The sequence below is a fragment of the Dermochelys coriacea genome, chromosome 15 (genome assembly GCF_009764565.3).
Source record: "Dermochelys coriacea isolate rDerCor1 chromosome 15, rDerCor1.pri.v4, whole genome shotgun sequence".
In the NCBI taxonomy this organism is placed as follows: Eukaryota; Metazoa; Chordata; order Testudines; family Dermochelyidae; genus Dermochelys; species Dermochelys coriacea.
This window is the reverse complement of record NC_050082.1, coordinates 30,322,258-30,337,943: the sequence shown is the minus strand read 5'-3', so window position 1 is coordinate 30,337,943 and position 15,686 is coordinate 30,322,258. Positions and strand designations below refer to the sequence as shown.

Below are 15,686 nucleotides of genomic sequence, written 5' to 3'. Positions count from 1 at the left end.
AACTCCACCCAAGTCCTGGAGTTTTGCATGGTTCCCACTCAAAACCTTAAACAACCAACCCCACCTCTGCCACAGAAAGGCAGTGCACATTTGACCCGTAACGAGGCCCAGGTTCACATACCTCAGCAAACTTTTCCACAAATCCAAGCTGAGATTCGGGATTGCCATGAAAAACCTAAAACACAGTGAGTTTCCTTGCCACGCTCTTTGGAGATGTCTGTGCCACACAGCTCCGCCAAGGTGCTACCAGGCCAGGCAGACCACATGGCTTTTGTGATAGGGACGAATATCCATTAGGGACAAGGGTTGAGAACATAAAACTCATGTCACTTGTGACCTAGTGACCGATCATTTGATGCTGGAGGAAAAGCTGCTGCCTACCTTGTCTCCAGTACTCTTTGTGTGGCAATCCCAACAAACCAGGTGTTTATCATCACTCACCAGGGCAGCACCAAGAGAACTATATTACATTCCTAAACACCCCACAGCAACCTCGGCCTCGGGAGACTCTGCTGGCTTTATGCTGCCAGGGGTCAAATCCTCTCTCTTGGCACATTCCCCCTGCTAAATTAAACCAGACTCCAAGGTGAACAAACAAATGGAAGCTAACTAAGCTCAGAACCCCCTTCCTTTCAGCTCTGCGCTCGGCAGGTTTCCACAAATCCACTAAGATTGTTCTCAGATGGTTTTTAAGACCTTTCCCATGAAGCCTGTGTGGATTTGTTATTTCAGAGCTTGGAACGTAGAAGACAGGAATGGTCTCACTGCACCCTGTAGATGAGACACAACATGCTCCTGTCCTTTAAAGAACATAAGGAAGAAAGCCCAGGTGCTGAAGAGAGGATTATGTGAGAACATATGGAGAGATTCATTGATTCAAACACCAGGCCTAGATGGAATTTTTCAAAGCAGCATCTTCATGAATGATGCCAGGAAGCAGGGAGAAGAACCCTTCCCCAGTGTAAGGGACTGCGGAAGACTTTGTTATGGCCTAGCCAGGGAACTTCCGCTTTCTCAAGCCGAGAGGTTACTGTGGGACATAGATAGCTGCTTTGTTATTGTGGGATACAGATAGTTCTTGAAGGACACAGCTGCTTTGTTATTGCAGAATATAGACAGTTCTTGAAGGACCCAGCTGCTTTGCATGGCCCTTCGCCAGGTAACGGAAAGCCCCCCTTTGAAAAGTACCTAATTCTATATTCATGAGCTGTTTTTGTGTAATGCTTATTAACACTGACTGTCTGCCCCTCCGTTGGACTCCGTCCCATGGATAGCTTCGGTGTGCTGGGTTCCCCGCCTTCGTGACTGCAACACTTGGAGTCCCCGTTGCCGGTGGGTCACTAACCTTCAGTAAAACCAATAACTCACAGCTGTGTGTAAGCCTCGTTTTTCTCAGAGTCCTCCTGCCAGGCCTGTGGTGCTTCGAGCACCGTGGCCCAGAACACCCCGCCAGAGAGGTCGCTAGCCTTTTCACTGATTTTGCAATGTGCTGAGACACAGCAGAATATGATTTAGCTGAGCCAAATGTTAATGTTCTAGCATCACCATCAGGAGAGCGAGCTCTACAAAAACAAAACAAAACAAAAAAAACCCACCCTCCCACAATTGAAGGCTGATGGATCTTGATGGTGATGAAAACACTCCTGCTGTTCTATAAAGATTTTGACTTTGGTAAAAAAAAAAAAAAAAACCTTACTGTATCAGCTGTCTGACCTCACAAGACTTCTGCCCACTGAGGCTGCATCTAAGCCAGAATGAAAACCGCAAGGCCAGGTGTGATTGGACCTGAGGACCCTAATCTGCCCTCTCCACTCCAGCACTGTTCTGATTGAAAATATGTTTGAAAATAGCCAGAGCCTCGCGAACCAGCTGAGCGGCAGCGAACCAGCGGAGCAGCGGGGACAGCAGAGCAGCTCACAGCAGGAGTTTGCCTGGGACTGGTAAGTATCCGAGTGTGTGTGTTTGCTTGCTGAGGAAGTATCCGAGCGTGTGTTTGCTGGGAGGGCAGGGAGAGAGCCTGAGTGAGTGTCTGATTGGCTGCTAGCCTGCAGGGGGCGGGCATTAGGGTGTCTGTGTGTTTGCGTCAGGGAAGCCTGGCTGTTTAAAAATAGCCAGAGCCTCGCGAACCAGCTGAGCAGCGGGGACCGCAGAGCAGCTCACAGCAGGAGTTTGCCTGGGAGTTCGCCTGGAGTGAGCCCAGTGAGGCTTACATCTTGCCAACGTCTCTGAGGAAGCTCATAGTAGGTAGGTGATATGGAAGGGGGGGGTTCAGCTGTTGTGACCTGCACTGGATGTGCCATGTTTGTCTTTCTTCCACAGGACAGAAGCGACTTTGTCTGTACAAAGTGCAAGCTGGTCTCCATATTGGAAGAGAAGATTGAAGGTCTGGAGCAACAGGTAACGACCCTGCGTTGTATACGAGAGACTGAGGATTTTCTGGACCAAACTCAGGATAGCCTTCTAGGGGCACAAAGCTCTAAAGATGTAGAGCAGGTTGCACAGAGGAGCCAAGAGGCCAGTGAAGAAGCTTGGCAACATGTGACCTCCAGAAGAGGTAAGCGGAATTTCCGGGTTCCAGTAACACAGACACAGGTAACTAACCGCTTTCATGTTCTCTCCACAGGTACCAATGCGGAGAGTGGACCAGATGATATGTCTGGGGGGAGAAAGCAGAAGGAGACTCCGCTGGTTGGGAGGCATGAGATGCGATGTCCTGAGGTTGGGGGTTCCACGACCACCACTCCCAAGAGGAGAAGGCGGGTGGTGGTGGTCGGGGACTCTCTCCTCCGGGGGACTGAGTCATCTATCTGCCGCCCTGACCGGGAAAACCGAGAAGTCTGCTGCTTGCCAGGGGCTAAGATTCGTGATGTGACGGAGAGACTGCCGAGACTCATCAAGCCCTCGGATCGCTACCCCCTTCCTGCTTCTCCACGTGGGCACCAATGACACTGCCAAGAATGACCTTGAGCGGATCACTGCGGACTACGTGGCTCTGGGAAGAAGGATAAAGGAGTTGGAGGCGCAAGTGGTGTTCTCGTCCATCCTCCCCGTGGAAGGAAAAGGCCTGGGTAGGGACCGTCGAATCGTGGAGGTCAACGAATGGCTACGCAGGTGGTGTCGGAGAGAAGGCTTTGGATTCTTTGACCATGGGATGGTGTTCCATGAAGGAGGAGTGCTGGGCAGAGACGGGCTCCATCTTACGAAGAGAGGGAAGAACATCTTTGCCAGCAGGCTGGCTAACCTAGTGAGGAGGGCTTTAAACTAGGTTCACCGGGGGAAGGAGACCAAAGCCCTGAGGTAAGTGGGAAAGCGGGATACCGGGAGGAAGCACAGGCAGGAATGTCTGAGAGGGGAGGGCTCCTGCCTCATACTGGGAATGAGGGGCGATCAACAGGTTATCTCAAGTGCTTATATACAAATGCACAAAGCCTTGGAAACAAGCAGGGAGAACTGGAGGTCCTGGTGATGTCAAGGAATTATGACGTGATTGGAATAACAGAGACTTGGTGGGATAACTCACATGACTGGAGTACAGTCATGGATGGTTATAAACTGTTCAGGAAGGACAGGCAGGGCAGAAAAGGTGGGGGAGTAGCACTGTATGTAAGGGAGCAGTATGACTGCTCAGAGCTCCGGTACGAAACTGTGGAAAAACCTGAGTGTCTCTGGATTAAGTTTAGAAGTGTGTGCAACAAGAGTGATGTCATGGTGGGAGTCTGCTATAGACCACCGGACCAGGGGGATGAGGTGGATGAGGCTTTCTTCCGGCAACTCACGGAAGCTACTAGATCGCATGCCCTGATTCTCATGGGTGACTTTAATTTTCCTGATATCTGCTGGGAGAGCAATACAGCGGTGCATAGACAATCCAGGAAGTTTTTGGAAAGCGTAGGGGACAATTTCCTGGTGCAAGTGCTAGGGGAGCCAACTAGGGGGAGCGCTTTTCTTGACCTGCTGCTCACAAACCGGGTAGAATTAGTGGGGGAAGCAAAAGTGGATGGGAATCTGGGAGGCAGTGACCATGAGTTGGTTGAGTTCAGGATCCTGACGCAGGGAAGAAAGGTAAGCAGCAGGATACGGACCCTGGACTTCAGGAAAGCAGACTTTGACTCCCTCAGGGAACAGATGGCCAGGATCCCCTGGGGGACTAACATGAAAGGGAAGGGAGTCCAGGAGAGCTGGCTGTATTTCAAGGAATCCCTGTTGAGGTTACAGGGACAAACCATCCCGATGAGTCGAAAGAATAGTAAATATGGCAGGCGACCAGCTTGGCTTAATGGTGAAATCCTAGCGGATCTTAAACATAAAAAAGAAGCTTACAAGAAGTGGAAGGTTGGACATATTACCAGGGAAGAGTATAAAAATATTGCTCGGGCATGTAGGAAAGATATCAGGAGGGCCAAATCGCACCTGGAGCTGCAGCTAGCAAGAGATGTCAAGAGTAACAAGAAGGGTTTCTTCAGGTATGTTGGCAACAAGAAGAAAGCCAAGGAAAGTGTGGGCCCCTTACTGAATGAGGGAGGCAAGTTAGTGACAGAGGATGTGGAAAAAGCTAATGTACTCAATGCTTTTTTTGCCTCTGTTTTCACTAACAAGGTCAGCTCCCAGACTGCTGTGCTGGGCAACACAAAATGGGGAAGAGATGGCCAGCCCTCTGTAGAGATAGAGGTGGTTAGGGACTATTTAGAAAAGCTGGACGTGCACAAGTCCATGGGGCCGGACGAATTGCATCCGAGAGTGCTGAAGGAATTGGCGGCAGTGATTGCAGAGCCCTTGGCCATTATCTTTGAAAACTCGTGGCGAACGGGGGAAGTCCCGGATGACTGGAAAAAGGCTAATGTAGTGCCCATCTTTAAAAAAGGGAAGAAGGAGGATCCTGGGAACTACAGGCCGGTCAGCCTCACCTCAGTCCCTGGAAAAATCATGGAGCAGGTCCTCAAAGAATCAATCCTGAAGCACTTAGAGGAGAGGAAAGTGATCAGGAACAGTCAGCATGGATTCACCAAGGGAAGGTCATGCCTGACTAATCTAATCGCCTTTTATGATGAGATTACTGGTTCTGTGGATGAAGGGAAAGCAGTGGATGTATTGTTTCTTGACTTTAGCAAAGCTTTTGACACGGTCTCCCACAGCATTCTTGTCAGCAAGTTAAGGAAGTATGGGCTGGATGAATGCACTATAAGGTGGGTAGAAAGCTGGCTAGATTGTCGGGCTCAACGGGTAGTGATCAATGGCTCCATGTCTAGTTGGCAGCCGGTGTCAAGTGGAGTGCCCCAGGGGTCGGTCCTGGGGCCCGTTTTGTTCAATATCTTCATAAATGATCTGGAGGATGGTGTGGATTGCACTCTCAGCAAATTTGCGGATGATACTAAACTGGGAGGAGTGGTAGATACGCTGGAGGGGAGGGATAGGATACAGAAGGACCTAGACAAATTGGAGGATTGGGCCAAAAGAAATCTAATGAGGTTCAATAAGGATAAGTGCAGGGTCCTGCACTTAGGATGGAAGAATCCAATGCACCGCTACAGACTAGGGACCGAATGGCTCGGCAGCAGTTCTGCGGAAAAGGACCTAGGGGTGACAGTGGACGAGAAGCTGGATATGAGTCAGCAGTGTGCCCTTGTTGCCAAGAAGGCCAATGGCATTTTGGGATGTATAAGTAGGGGCATAGCGAGCAGATCGAGGGACGTGATCGTTCCCCTCTATTCGACACTGGTGAGGCCTCATCTGGAGTACTGTGTCCAGTTTTGGGCCCCACACTACAAGAAGGATGTGGATAAATTGGAAAGAGTACAACGAAGGGCAACGAAAATGATTAGGGGTCTAGAGCACATGACTTATGAGGAGAGGCTGAGGGAGCTGGGATTGTTTAGTCTGCAGAAGAGAAGAATGAGGGGGGATTTGATAGCTGCTTTCAACTACCTGAAAGGGGGTTTCAAAGAGGATGGCTCTAGACTGTTCTCAATGGTAGCAGATGACAGAACGAGGAGTAATGGTCTCAAGTTGCAATGGGGGAGGTTTAGATTGGATATTAGGAAAAACTTTTTCACTAAGAGGGTGGTGAAACACTGGAATGCGTTACCTAGGGAGGTGGTAGAATCTCCTTCCTTAGAGGTTTTTAAGGTCAGGCTTGACAAAGCCCTGGCTGGGATGATTTAACTGGGACTTGGTCCTGCTTTGAGCAGAGGGTTGGACTAGATGACCTTCTGGGGTCCCTTCCAACCCTGATATTCTATGATTCTATGATCTGGGCCCCACTCAACACCCTGGTGCTTGTGCAAGAAGCTCAGGGAGTCAGAGAAAGCTAGAGATTATTCATGCTTCCTAGCAAGTCAGTGACTCTCCTCTCCCTTTCCTGAAATTCAGCTGGCAGAAAAGGAACCTGGCACTGGCTTTCCAGCAAACAGGATTAAAACTGTTTTTAAAACAAGATTTTAAGCCTTAAAAATTTCTTTGAAAACATTGGTAGGGGAAGAATTGCCTCTGTGTAAAGTCTTATGAAGTTACATGCAAAACCCAGCCTCTCACACACTGGGCTCTTCTCTTCATTTGGAGTTTCCCACCCATTGCACAGATGCCAGCTGGTGCCAAACTTTAGCTGGGACAACGATAAACGTTCTGAAACATGCTAAAGATGACACCAAAACATGCTGGATTTCTTCCCTTACCAGCCTCCTGGGGATACATCTGACATTGTATTTATCACAAAAGGCAACCTCTGAGCCCTGTGATAATTCAGGAGACCTCATCCTTTTAGCAACCCACAATAATGACAAATTTGGGTAAATGTGGGTTTTGAGCCTTGGTGGAATTAAGAAAGTGTCATTTCCAAATCAATTATTGAAAGGTCACTACATCTCCACGGCCGTAAAACAGCAGCTGTAATGCAAGTTTAAGGATTTTCTTACTACTGGTGAGGATGAGATAAGTAAGACTGGGCCATTCCTGATTGGCATTCGCGTTCACAGGAAATTGGGTAATTAGTGCCTGCCTGATTCTGCGAGCTGTCCTCATTCTGACATTCTGATTGACATCCCCATTACCCTACTCATCTAAATGGCTTGGAGAGACTCTGGAAACTTTCCATTTTAAAAAGCTAAAAGAGGTATTCAGGTGGGGTTTCTATAGCTCATTTTCACTGCCAGTCACTTCTCCCTTTAGGCATTTGAGAGATTATTTCACATCAATGGATCCAGGTGTGGGGGGCTCTGCATCATGCCTCCAGTGTGGCCAGAAGCAAGTCACATAATCTCTTCATGCCTCAGTTTCCCATTTGTAAAATGGGGATAATAATCCTTCCTTGACTCAGACAGGAGGTGTTCAGATACTACAGCAATGGGACTAGGACAATAAGTACATAGGTAGATAATCTAAAGCCTAGATTTCAATATACAATCTAGGACTGTATCTCCAATGGATGTATTCAGGAGAACTAATCACAGGTTTCCTTTCCCTTCCCCTGATGAAAATAGCACAAAAACAGTTTGATTCAGACACGAGACCCAAACAGCTATTAAGATGCAGATACAATTCTGAGTCCTGAATTCTAACTTCTAAAGCACTTAGGTGGAGATCCCAAAACTTCTGGATCAGACAAAGCAAGATTTTTCTAATTACGGGCACCTCCAATCTCAGTACCTGAAAACCAAGTTGGGTTCCTCCCGATTTGCACATCCTCCTCCTCATGTCCAATAGATAGTTCTGGGAGCAGAATTTTATTGGCAATATTCTCTGTGATACACAAGAAAGTGTGGAAACCAGCTCACTCTTCCATAGCCTCACTGAGTTCTACAGGGCTGGTGGTAGAAATGTTTTCTCATGAAACCATGCAGCTATGACCCAGAGTAATTGCAGAAAGCAGGCTAGGGCAGTAACGAAGTGGAAATGTTAATCATTTTTCTAGACAGAGCTGCACTTGACATGCAGGATGGCACTGAACAGTTTCCAGTTCTCCCAGAACAAAGAGTGAAATACACTCTGTTAACTGACATGTGCCATGCATGGATGTCTGGGGATGTTCTCAAAGCATTCATAGACAGAAAGGAAGAGATCAAACAGCAATCCATAATGCCTTGCTTACTTCAGTGGAGTGCAATTCTGTGCAGAATATACTCCTCTGAAAATAAACTGCTTCTATCAAAGACTAAAAAGTAAACCTGTAGCAAAGTCCTGCCATGACGGGATGTTCCAGGCATAAAAATAACTTTTCTTAATATTTAAAAAAATGAATAAACACACTGAAAAGACAGATGCAGAGATTTTCCTTCCTGGTGTTCAGTAATGTTCTGTCCCATGCAGATCTGGGCAGCTCACTTTTCTAAAGGGGAAGTGGTAAGACCAACTGAGGCAGCATTCTCAAACAGGATCAGTCTGCTGGAAAAACTTGGGTAATTTACTCCAGTCCTTTCCATGCTGATCTTCAACAATGGGCTCTCCGTGTCCTTACTAACCACAGGAAGACATCGATCCAGCCCCTTTCCTGGGCACCCCTTCTGCATACTTTTTGCACCTTCTCCCAGGATCTGCAGGATTCCTTAGGCTGAGTCCTGCCTCCCAGAGCTGCAGTCCCCTTTCCCCCAGCAGCTTCCCAATGCTCCCCTCCCAAGGAGACCCAGGCACTCACTCCAGGGAAACTCCTCTTTCCTGCACCTTAATGACAGCCCCACTCTTTATAGGGGACATCTGTCCCTGTCGTAGCGGCATTTAATGAATGAACAGGGTGGGCTGGCCCCAGGCCTCTGCCCGTAAAGAAGCAGAACATCCTATTACAGACACCAACCAAGGCCATGGAACCTGGCAGACAAACTGAAAATGGACTGGCTTTGTACAATGCCACCTAATAATCCCTGCCTCAGAGGCTCCCTAATCCCTTTCTTCAGCACCTGAAGTTTAAATTCAGTGCTTAGCAACCACAAAGGATGCGGCTTTAAGAGTGCTAGAGACGAGCACCCTCAGAACCTCCGGGAGATAGAGAGTGCCTAGGGTAGAGAACAATGCACATCCCCAGTATACGGCAGGAGGGACAGAAACACCTCAAGAAAGATTTCATCTCAGAGACAGCCCATGGAAACACAGCCATGTTTATTAATAGTAAGCTGTGGGAAGCCTAGCTCAGAGAACATTGATGCTGTGATTTTTATACCAGTCAGCAAAACAGGCAGACTGAGAATGGGCTGACTCCAGACCGCCAACTGCACCTGAAACCTCCTTCCTGCTTAAAGCATAATGAATACATGAAACCATGCGAGAGACTGGGACACACAAAGGGGACTGAACATGCCTAGGTGAACGGGCCTCTGGGAGGCCTGCTGGCCTCTGGATGTCATGCTCGTTTCCCACAGAGGGAATGTCACAACATTTCAAAGGCATCAAGAAGAGCTGACACCAAATGGTGCAGGCATTTGAAGTCCTACTTTTTTTGTTGTCTTTAGAGCTACAAACTAGTTTCTCATTCTCAACCAACAATAGATGCCACTTGTCCATTCTTGTGTATTCCTGGGCAAACCGAATTTGTGACAATCTGCAAAGAAAATTATTTATCTCCCATTCCCCTGTGGTGAATACAGCGTGTGCCACAAGTTAAGTGCCTTTGTTTCTGAGATAAGGGAGGCTGCTGCTGCTCCTGCTGTTCCACAAGGCTGCAGTGTCTGGCTGCATTCAGGAACGTGAATGAAAAAGGCATGGATGAGCCCTCTCTGGTGACGTTTTCAAAAGCAAAGGATTTTGAATATATAACTTCAAAGTTCATGAGAAGGGGGAGGGAAAAGATGGCTATCAGGGTGATAGGTTTAACCACATTTAAAGAGTGCCCCTCAGAGACTCCTCCTCCAACCGGCTTTGATCCATTTTTTATCCACATTTCCTTTCATTTCTCTCCTTTTGTTGACACATGACAGGGGAATCAATACCAGAGTGAGTGGAGCTGAGACATGCTCTGGTTTTTAATCCTGTATCTGAGTCACTTCTGTGAGAAGTCACAAGCCCTGTCTGGGCCCATTATTAAATACTCCAATTCTTGCCCAAGTAGCTACAAGATTTTTCAAACACAGGAGTCCCTTGACCTTAAACTGACCCACAGGACACAGGGGACAAAAGGCCCCTGCTGAAAGTTCAATAAGTTTGAGTAAATCAACTCCAGTTATGATGGGAAGGAATTTTTAAAGCCTTTCCCATCCTCATAAAGTAGCTATGCTGCTCTGTATATTCTGACAGGGATGCATAGTTGGCTCAAGAGCTGTGACCCTCAAGAAGTAAAGTGGAAGACAAGGCCATTCTGAGTCTCCTGTGTTTGCATCAGGTGATTTTCAATTCCAAATTGAGAGCATTTAAAACAGTCAGGGTGAGTTTCCCCCAAGGTCCTGACAGTTGCAAACCTTCCCTTCCCCCTTCCCAAACAATAATCACTTGATTAAAACAGGGAATGCGCCCCTCCATACTCTACAGTTGTTACTCAAAACTGTGAATGGATGGGCAGCATTTTTTAAACAGGATGTCTTCAGGAGCAGCCAATTAGATGGACAGTAAGAGCCACCCACCATTTCTTTAGAAGACTATAAAGGTGCAAGTGATAGAAATCCTCAAGGTTCAGTGCATACTTCATCCACTGGCTCCCCAGGGTTACAGAGAAGCTTCCTCTGAAGCAGAGACAAGGTACAGTGCTAGATGGACCATTGGTCAGCTCTAATACAATGAGACTGCAATGTTTCTATCACTATCCGACTCCCTGGGCTGTGCTGGCACCTATCTGCCTGTGTAGCTTTGTGCTAAGTTCTTTAGTTTTTAAATGAGGGGTCACTGTTTCCAATTTTGTCTTTTGCTGGGAACTCTGAGGCTGGAGGATCCTAGTCCCAAAGGACAGGGAGAGCTCAAATCAATGTCAGACATATGTCCTTGCTGACTAGACTTTGCTGCACTGTAGAGAAATAGAGCTAACAGATTTACCAAGTGGGAAAGGAGTGGAGAGAGGGAGAGAGAACACACTTCAGATGAAAAGTTCATCCATTTAAAATAATTAATAAATCATGAATGGCATAAATTACCCTGAGATGTGTTATGATATGTTGCAGAGACTTCTACTGACGCCTATGGCTGATTTTTAAGCAACCCATTATTAAACCCCTGTAAATTGAAGTGTGTAAATCATGTGTGGCTGTCTCTAGAATAGGTTAGAACACAGCTTAAATACTTCATTAGGGAAAAGACAATTTCTGTATGCAAGTAGTAATGATGTCTTTATAATCTTCCTTCACACGGTTACCATTATAATTCAATTACAAGAGACATTCTAGAGAAGCTAAAATAATCGCTAATTGAACCTACAGCTCCACACAACCAACATAGGATACTACGAGCCAGGATGGATAATTCCTTCAGTGACCATGCCTCTTCTCTCCCTGGAGCACTGGTAAAATGCTAAGGAATGACAGGCACAGCAATTTGGGGTGAGGAGGAACAACTACCTTCATTGTCAAAGACAAGGGCCATGAATGTGAACAAGCTCAATAAAAACAATTCATTTCCATACATTTATACCGATCCTCCCAAACTTGGCAGAACACTGGAAGGGAGACAAGAGGCAGTGGGGTTAGTATAATGGGTGGGTCTGGCAAAACCTGGCTGAGAGAAATAAATAGGATTTTTCTGGACCACTTGATGGTACTGATGGCTGTGTTTGGTAGGGTGTACAAGGAAGTAACACATTCCAGAGAATTCCTCCAGTAGCCTTTCTTTGTGTCTTCCCCTCCCCTGCCCCACAATCAACATTTAGGTCCCAAATAATTAACAAGGAACTCCCACAAATGATGAACCAGTGCAAAGGCTTCCTAGCAGGTGTTACTTCCTGAATGCTTAAGTCATGTGATGTGGCAAACTGCTGGAGATATATGGGTCAAGTCCTCAGCAGGTGTAAATCTGTGTTGCTCCACTGACTCCAGTATTGAACTTCAGTGGGGCTTTGCTGATTCACAGCAGCTGAGGACTTGGGCTCTTGGTTCTGTGCATGTCACAAGTTTGTAACAGAAGGCAGTTCATATTTCATACTCCCATTGCTTTGGGAATGGCATGTTTCTGGTGAAAAGTAAAGTATACTTTTGAACATGCCTAGGAAAGGGATGAATGATGAGAATAGAAGTAACTGTCTAAGGTATAAGCTATACTACTATCCAGAACATAAAGTCTCTGAACCCAGGACACAGTACAATGGACTCTTTAGGCCTGACACTTCACTCACACAAGTTGTACACCAGCATAATGCCATGGATTTAAACTGTGTGAGGGGAGAGTTGGGCCCTGTACCAAAACCTGCTAACTAACACAACACTGTGGCTGCGGGCGCTGTTATCTAGGAGTTGCTATGGAGATCTACAAGAGAAATGCCTTTGTTATCTATGGTGACAGTTTCAGAGTGGTAGCTGCGTTAGGCTGTATCTAGCCCATGAAAGCTTATGCCCAAATAAATTTGTTAGTCTCTAAGGTGCCACAAGTACTCCTGTTCTTTTTGCTGATACAGACTAACACGGCTGCTACTCTGAAACCTTTTTCCCTACTGTTACTCACACCTTCTTGTCAACTGTTTGAAATGGGCCATCCTGATTATCACTACAAACGTTTTTTTTCCTCCTGCTGATAATAGCCCAACTTAATTGATGAGTTGGTATGGCAACACCCATTTCTTCATGTTCTCTGTGTGTGTGTGTGTGTGTGTATATATGTCTTCTTACTGTATGTATATATGTCTTCCTACTGTGTTTTCCACTGGATGCATCCGAAGAAGTGGGTTTTAGCCCACAAAAGCTTATGCCCTAATAAATTTGTTAGTCTCTAAGGTGCCAGAAGTATGCCTCATTCTCTTTGTTATCTTATAATCTGTAGCATGCAGTTTGTGTTGAGCCTTATCACCCCGGCCCAGTCCGTAGCCCTTTATTTCTTTACTTTGAGACAGTAACACCTGTTCAACCCCCTGGTAGCCAATGAAGTCAGGAAGATGGCAGGATGATCATGTAACTAAGAGCTGCAGTCTGTCTCAGTTCAGGTGTCAGAACTCCCACTTCCACCTTGCAATCCTGTCATTGTGACCTCACAATTGAAAAGCAGGAAACTCACAGAAAGACCACCACACAGAAGCAAGGAGGAATGAACTGAAATCTAGTTAGACTGTAAGGTGTGGTCTATGCAATCTAATTACAGCTTTTTCTCTCAGGTCAAATTTTGTATCTGTCTGGGCTGCCTTCCCCCCCCCTCTTCCCGCTGCACAAGTAGCAGCCTGGTAAGAGTTGTAGGAAAACAAGGAAGACGAGAGGTGCAAGCACTCCTTTACCTTTACATGCCCCTGCTGCTCCCAGATGATAGATCCCTGCTAACACACGCCAAATGGCAGTCTGCTCTTCCACCGTGATTCCCAAAGTCTCCATAGCAGCTTGAAGTTGGGCAAATGCCACAGAAGCCTTCTGCTTCTCTTCAGTCTAAAAGGAGGTAGGGGGAGAAACAACAAGAGAAATGTAATGGTCTCTAAAGTTAGAGCAGGGGATTCTTGAAAACACAAATACTCAGACTCAACCCTGGTGGGAAATTAAAAAGGGCACCAAGAATGCCAAGAGAGGAAATGATGGAAAATTACTAGTGATGCTCGAAAATTTCCCATCCAAACATTTTTCCTTCAGAAAATGTCCTAACTGTAGCTTTTCAGGGGAACGTGTTGTTTTAGAGAAAATTTTGTTCTGGGACAAAAAAACTGAAAAAAAGAATTTTGATAAGGTTGAGAGAGAGCATTTTGATTTTTCATTTTGAAATGACTTTCCATTTCGAAATTTATTTTATAAATAGTATAAATTGTAATATAAATATTTGAAAAGTTGAAATTGGAACAAAACATTTCAATTTTATCTAAACAAAATGTTTCAACTGACCCAAAATTAAATTTTGGGGAAATTTTGAATTGTTTTTATTTCATTCTGAATCAGAATGAAAACCAATTTCAAAGTGGAATTCCGAGTTTTGACAAGCCCTAAAGATCGCAATTAGCCTGGTATGTGCAGAGATGCCATCTGAGTAAACCTGCCCTGGTGCCGAAGGAACTTGCACTCATTCTCCTTCCCAGGCTGAAGGAGGTTTCATGAACCCAGCACTTTGCCTGCTAATGCGACTGCACATTTAGTCCTGCCTTGGGCGGTCACGTCTCATTCAGTGCAGGAGGGACAGGCAGGAACGGTGGCAACCCCAGGGCAATTCCTGCCGACTTGGATTTTGTCGTCCTTTTGGTCTTCACCTCAGACTGGTTCTGCTGCCAAACACAGTGCAAACTGGGCATGAGTGTTTGAATGGAACTTTGCCGCAAGCACCAAGCTCAGCATGTTAGTGATTCCCCCTAGAGTAGGAAGATGTCCGTGCATATTCAAGCTGGCACCTCGAACACTAGGCGTGTAGTAGAGGCCCTGGTGGTACCGGGCTGGCTGGCTTCACTGCTGCACTGTCAGTTTGCTAATGTTCAGAGCATGGGAAAGCACATGCACCGTGTTTTGTGGGGAGACATTGCCAAAAATTCCCATCTGCCATGGAGAGGGATGTGCTGCACATTTCAGTTCTGAATCTCAATTCCAGCCGCACCAAAGACCAGGACAGGCCTCAGCCAGGATTTGGCTGCAGCCCATCACAGCAGGAGAGTGAGAAAACAGTTACAAGTGTCAGATCCAGATCTGGACTCCAAAATACACTTTTGCCGCTCAGGGGAATGAAGCTGTAAGGTTTTTATCCTTGCCCTTCTCTACTCAGTCCTCCAGCCAGCCACATTCATAGCTGTGCTAAGACATGCCTGGGACCAGCCAGACACCTTTGAACCCAGCACCATTGCCTCTTTAATACAGGAATCTTCACAACTGTTATTAGACCCTTCAGAATCCAACTACCCTCCTTATATGCAGCTAATCCTACTTATGCTCTTCACAAAGAAAGAAACTGCTGTACCAATCTTTTTTGAAAGGCTCCTGGTTGCTGTACATGAATTAAAAACCATAGATTTGATTTTGAGCGGTGCTGAGGTCCCATTGAAGTCAATGAGAGGTTTGCGTATCATTGAGGAAAAATCCTGAAGATGGGAAAATGATCACCTTACTTTATCAGCATGTTTCTTGGGCCACCCTACAGAATGAGAGAATTATATTCTAGGAACGTTTACAGAAATTTCTACAGAGTCTTACTAACCTTTTGGTAGAATGTTACTGGTTTAATGCCTGTTAGCTCTGATATAACTTTTCCTATAAGGGATTTTAAATCAGGTCACTCTGATAAAAGAATTAGAAAACCTGACTATGAGGAAAGGTTAAAAAAAACGGGGCATGTTTAGTTTTGAGAAAAGACTGAGGGGGGACCTAAAAACAGTCTTCAAATATCTTAAGAGCTGTTACAAAGAGGTTGGTGATCAGTTGTTCTCCATGGCCATTGAAAATAGGACAAGCAGCAATCTTCTTAGTCAACAGCAAGAGAGATTTATGTTAGATACTATGTAAAACTTTCTAACTATAAAGATAGTAAAGCTGGAATAGGTTTCCAAGGGAGATTGTGGAATCCCGTCACTGGAGGTTTTATAGGTTAGATAAACACCTGTCAAGGGATGGTCTAGGTCAGTGGTGGGCAACCTGCAGCCCACCCCACTTCCTGCAGCTCTCATTGGTCGGGAATGGTGAACCGTGGTC

The 15,686-nt window shown here is 46.1% G+C and overlaps 1 protein-coding gene across 1 annotated transcript in view; it reads right to left on the bottom strand.

Moving 5' to 3' along the window:
* Window positions 1–15,686, bottom strand: part of MYO18B (myosin XVIIIB) — a 212,892-nt gene that overhangs the window by 158,476 nt on the left and 38,730 nt on the right. Inside the window, exon 11 of the mRNA XM_043498239.1 lies at window positions 13,316–13,460. Within this exon, the coding sequence (XP_043354174.1) occupies window positions 13,316–13,460 (145 nt within the window). The remainder of the gene's footprint in view (window positions 1–13,315; window positions 13,461–15,686) is intronic.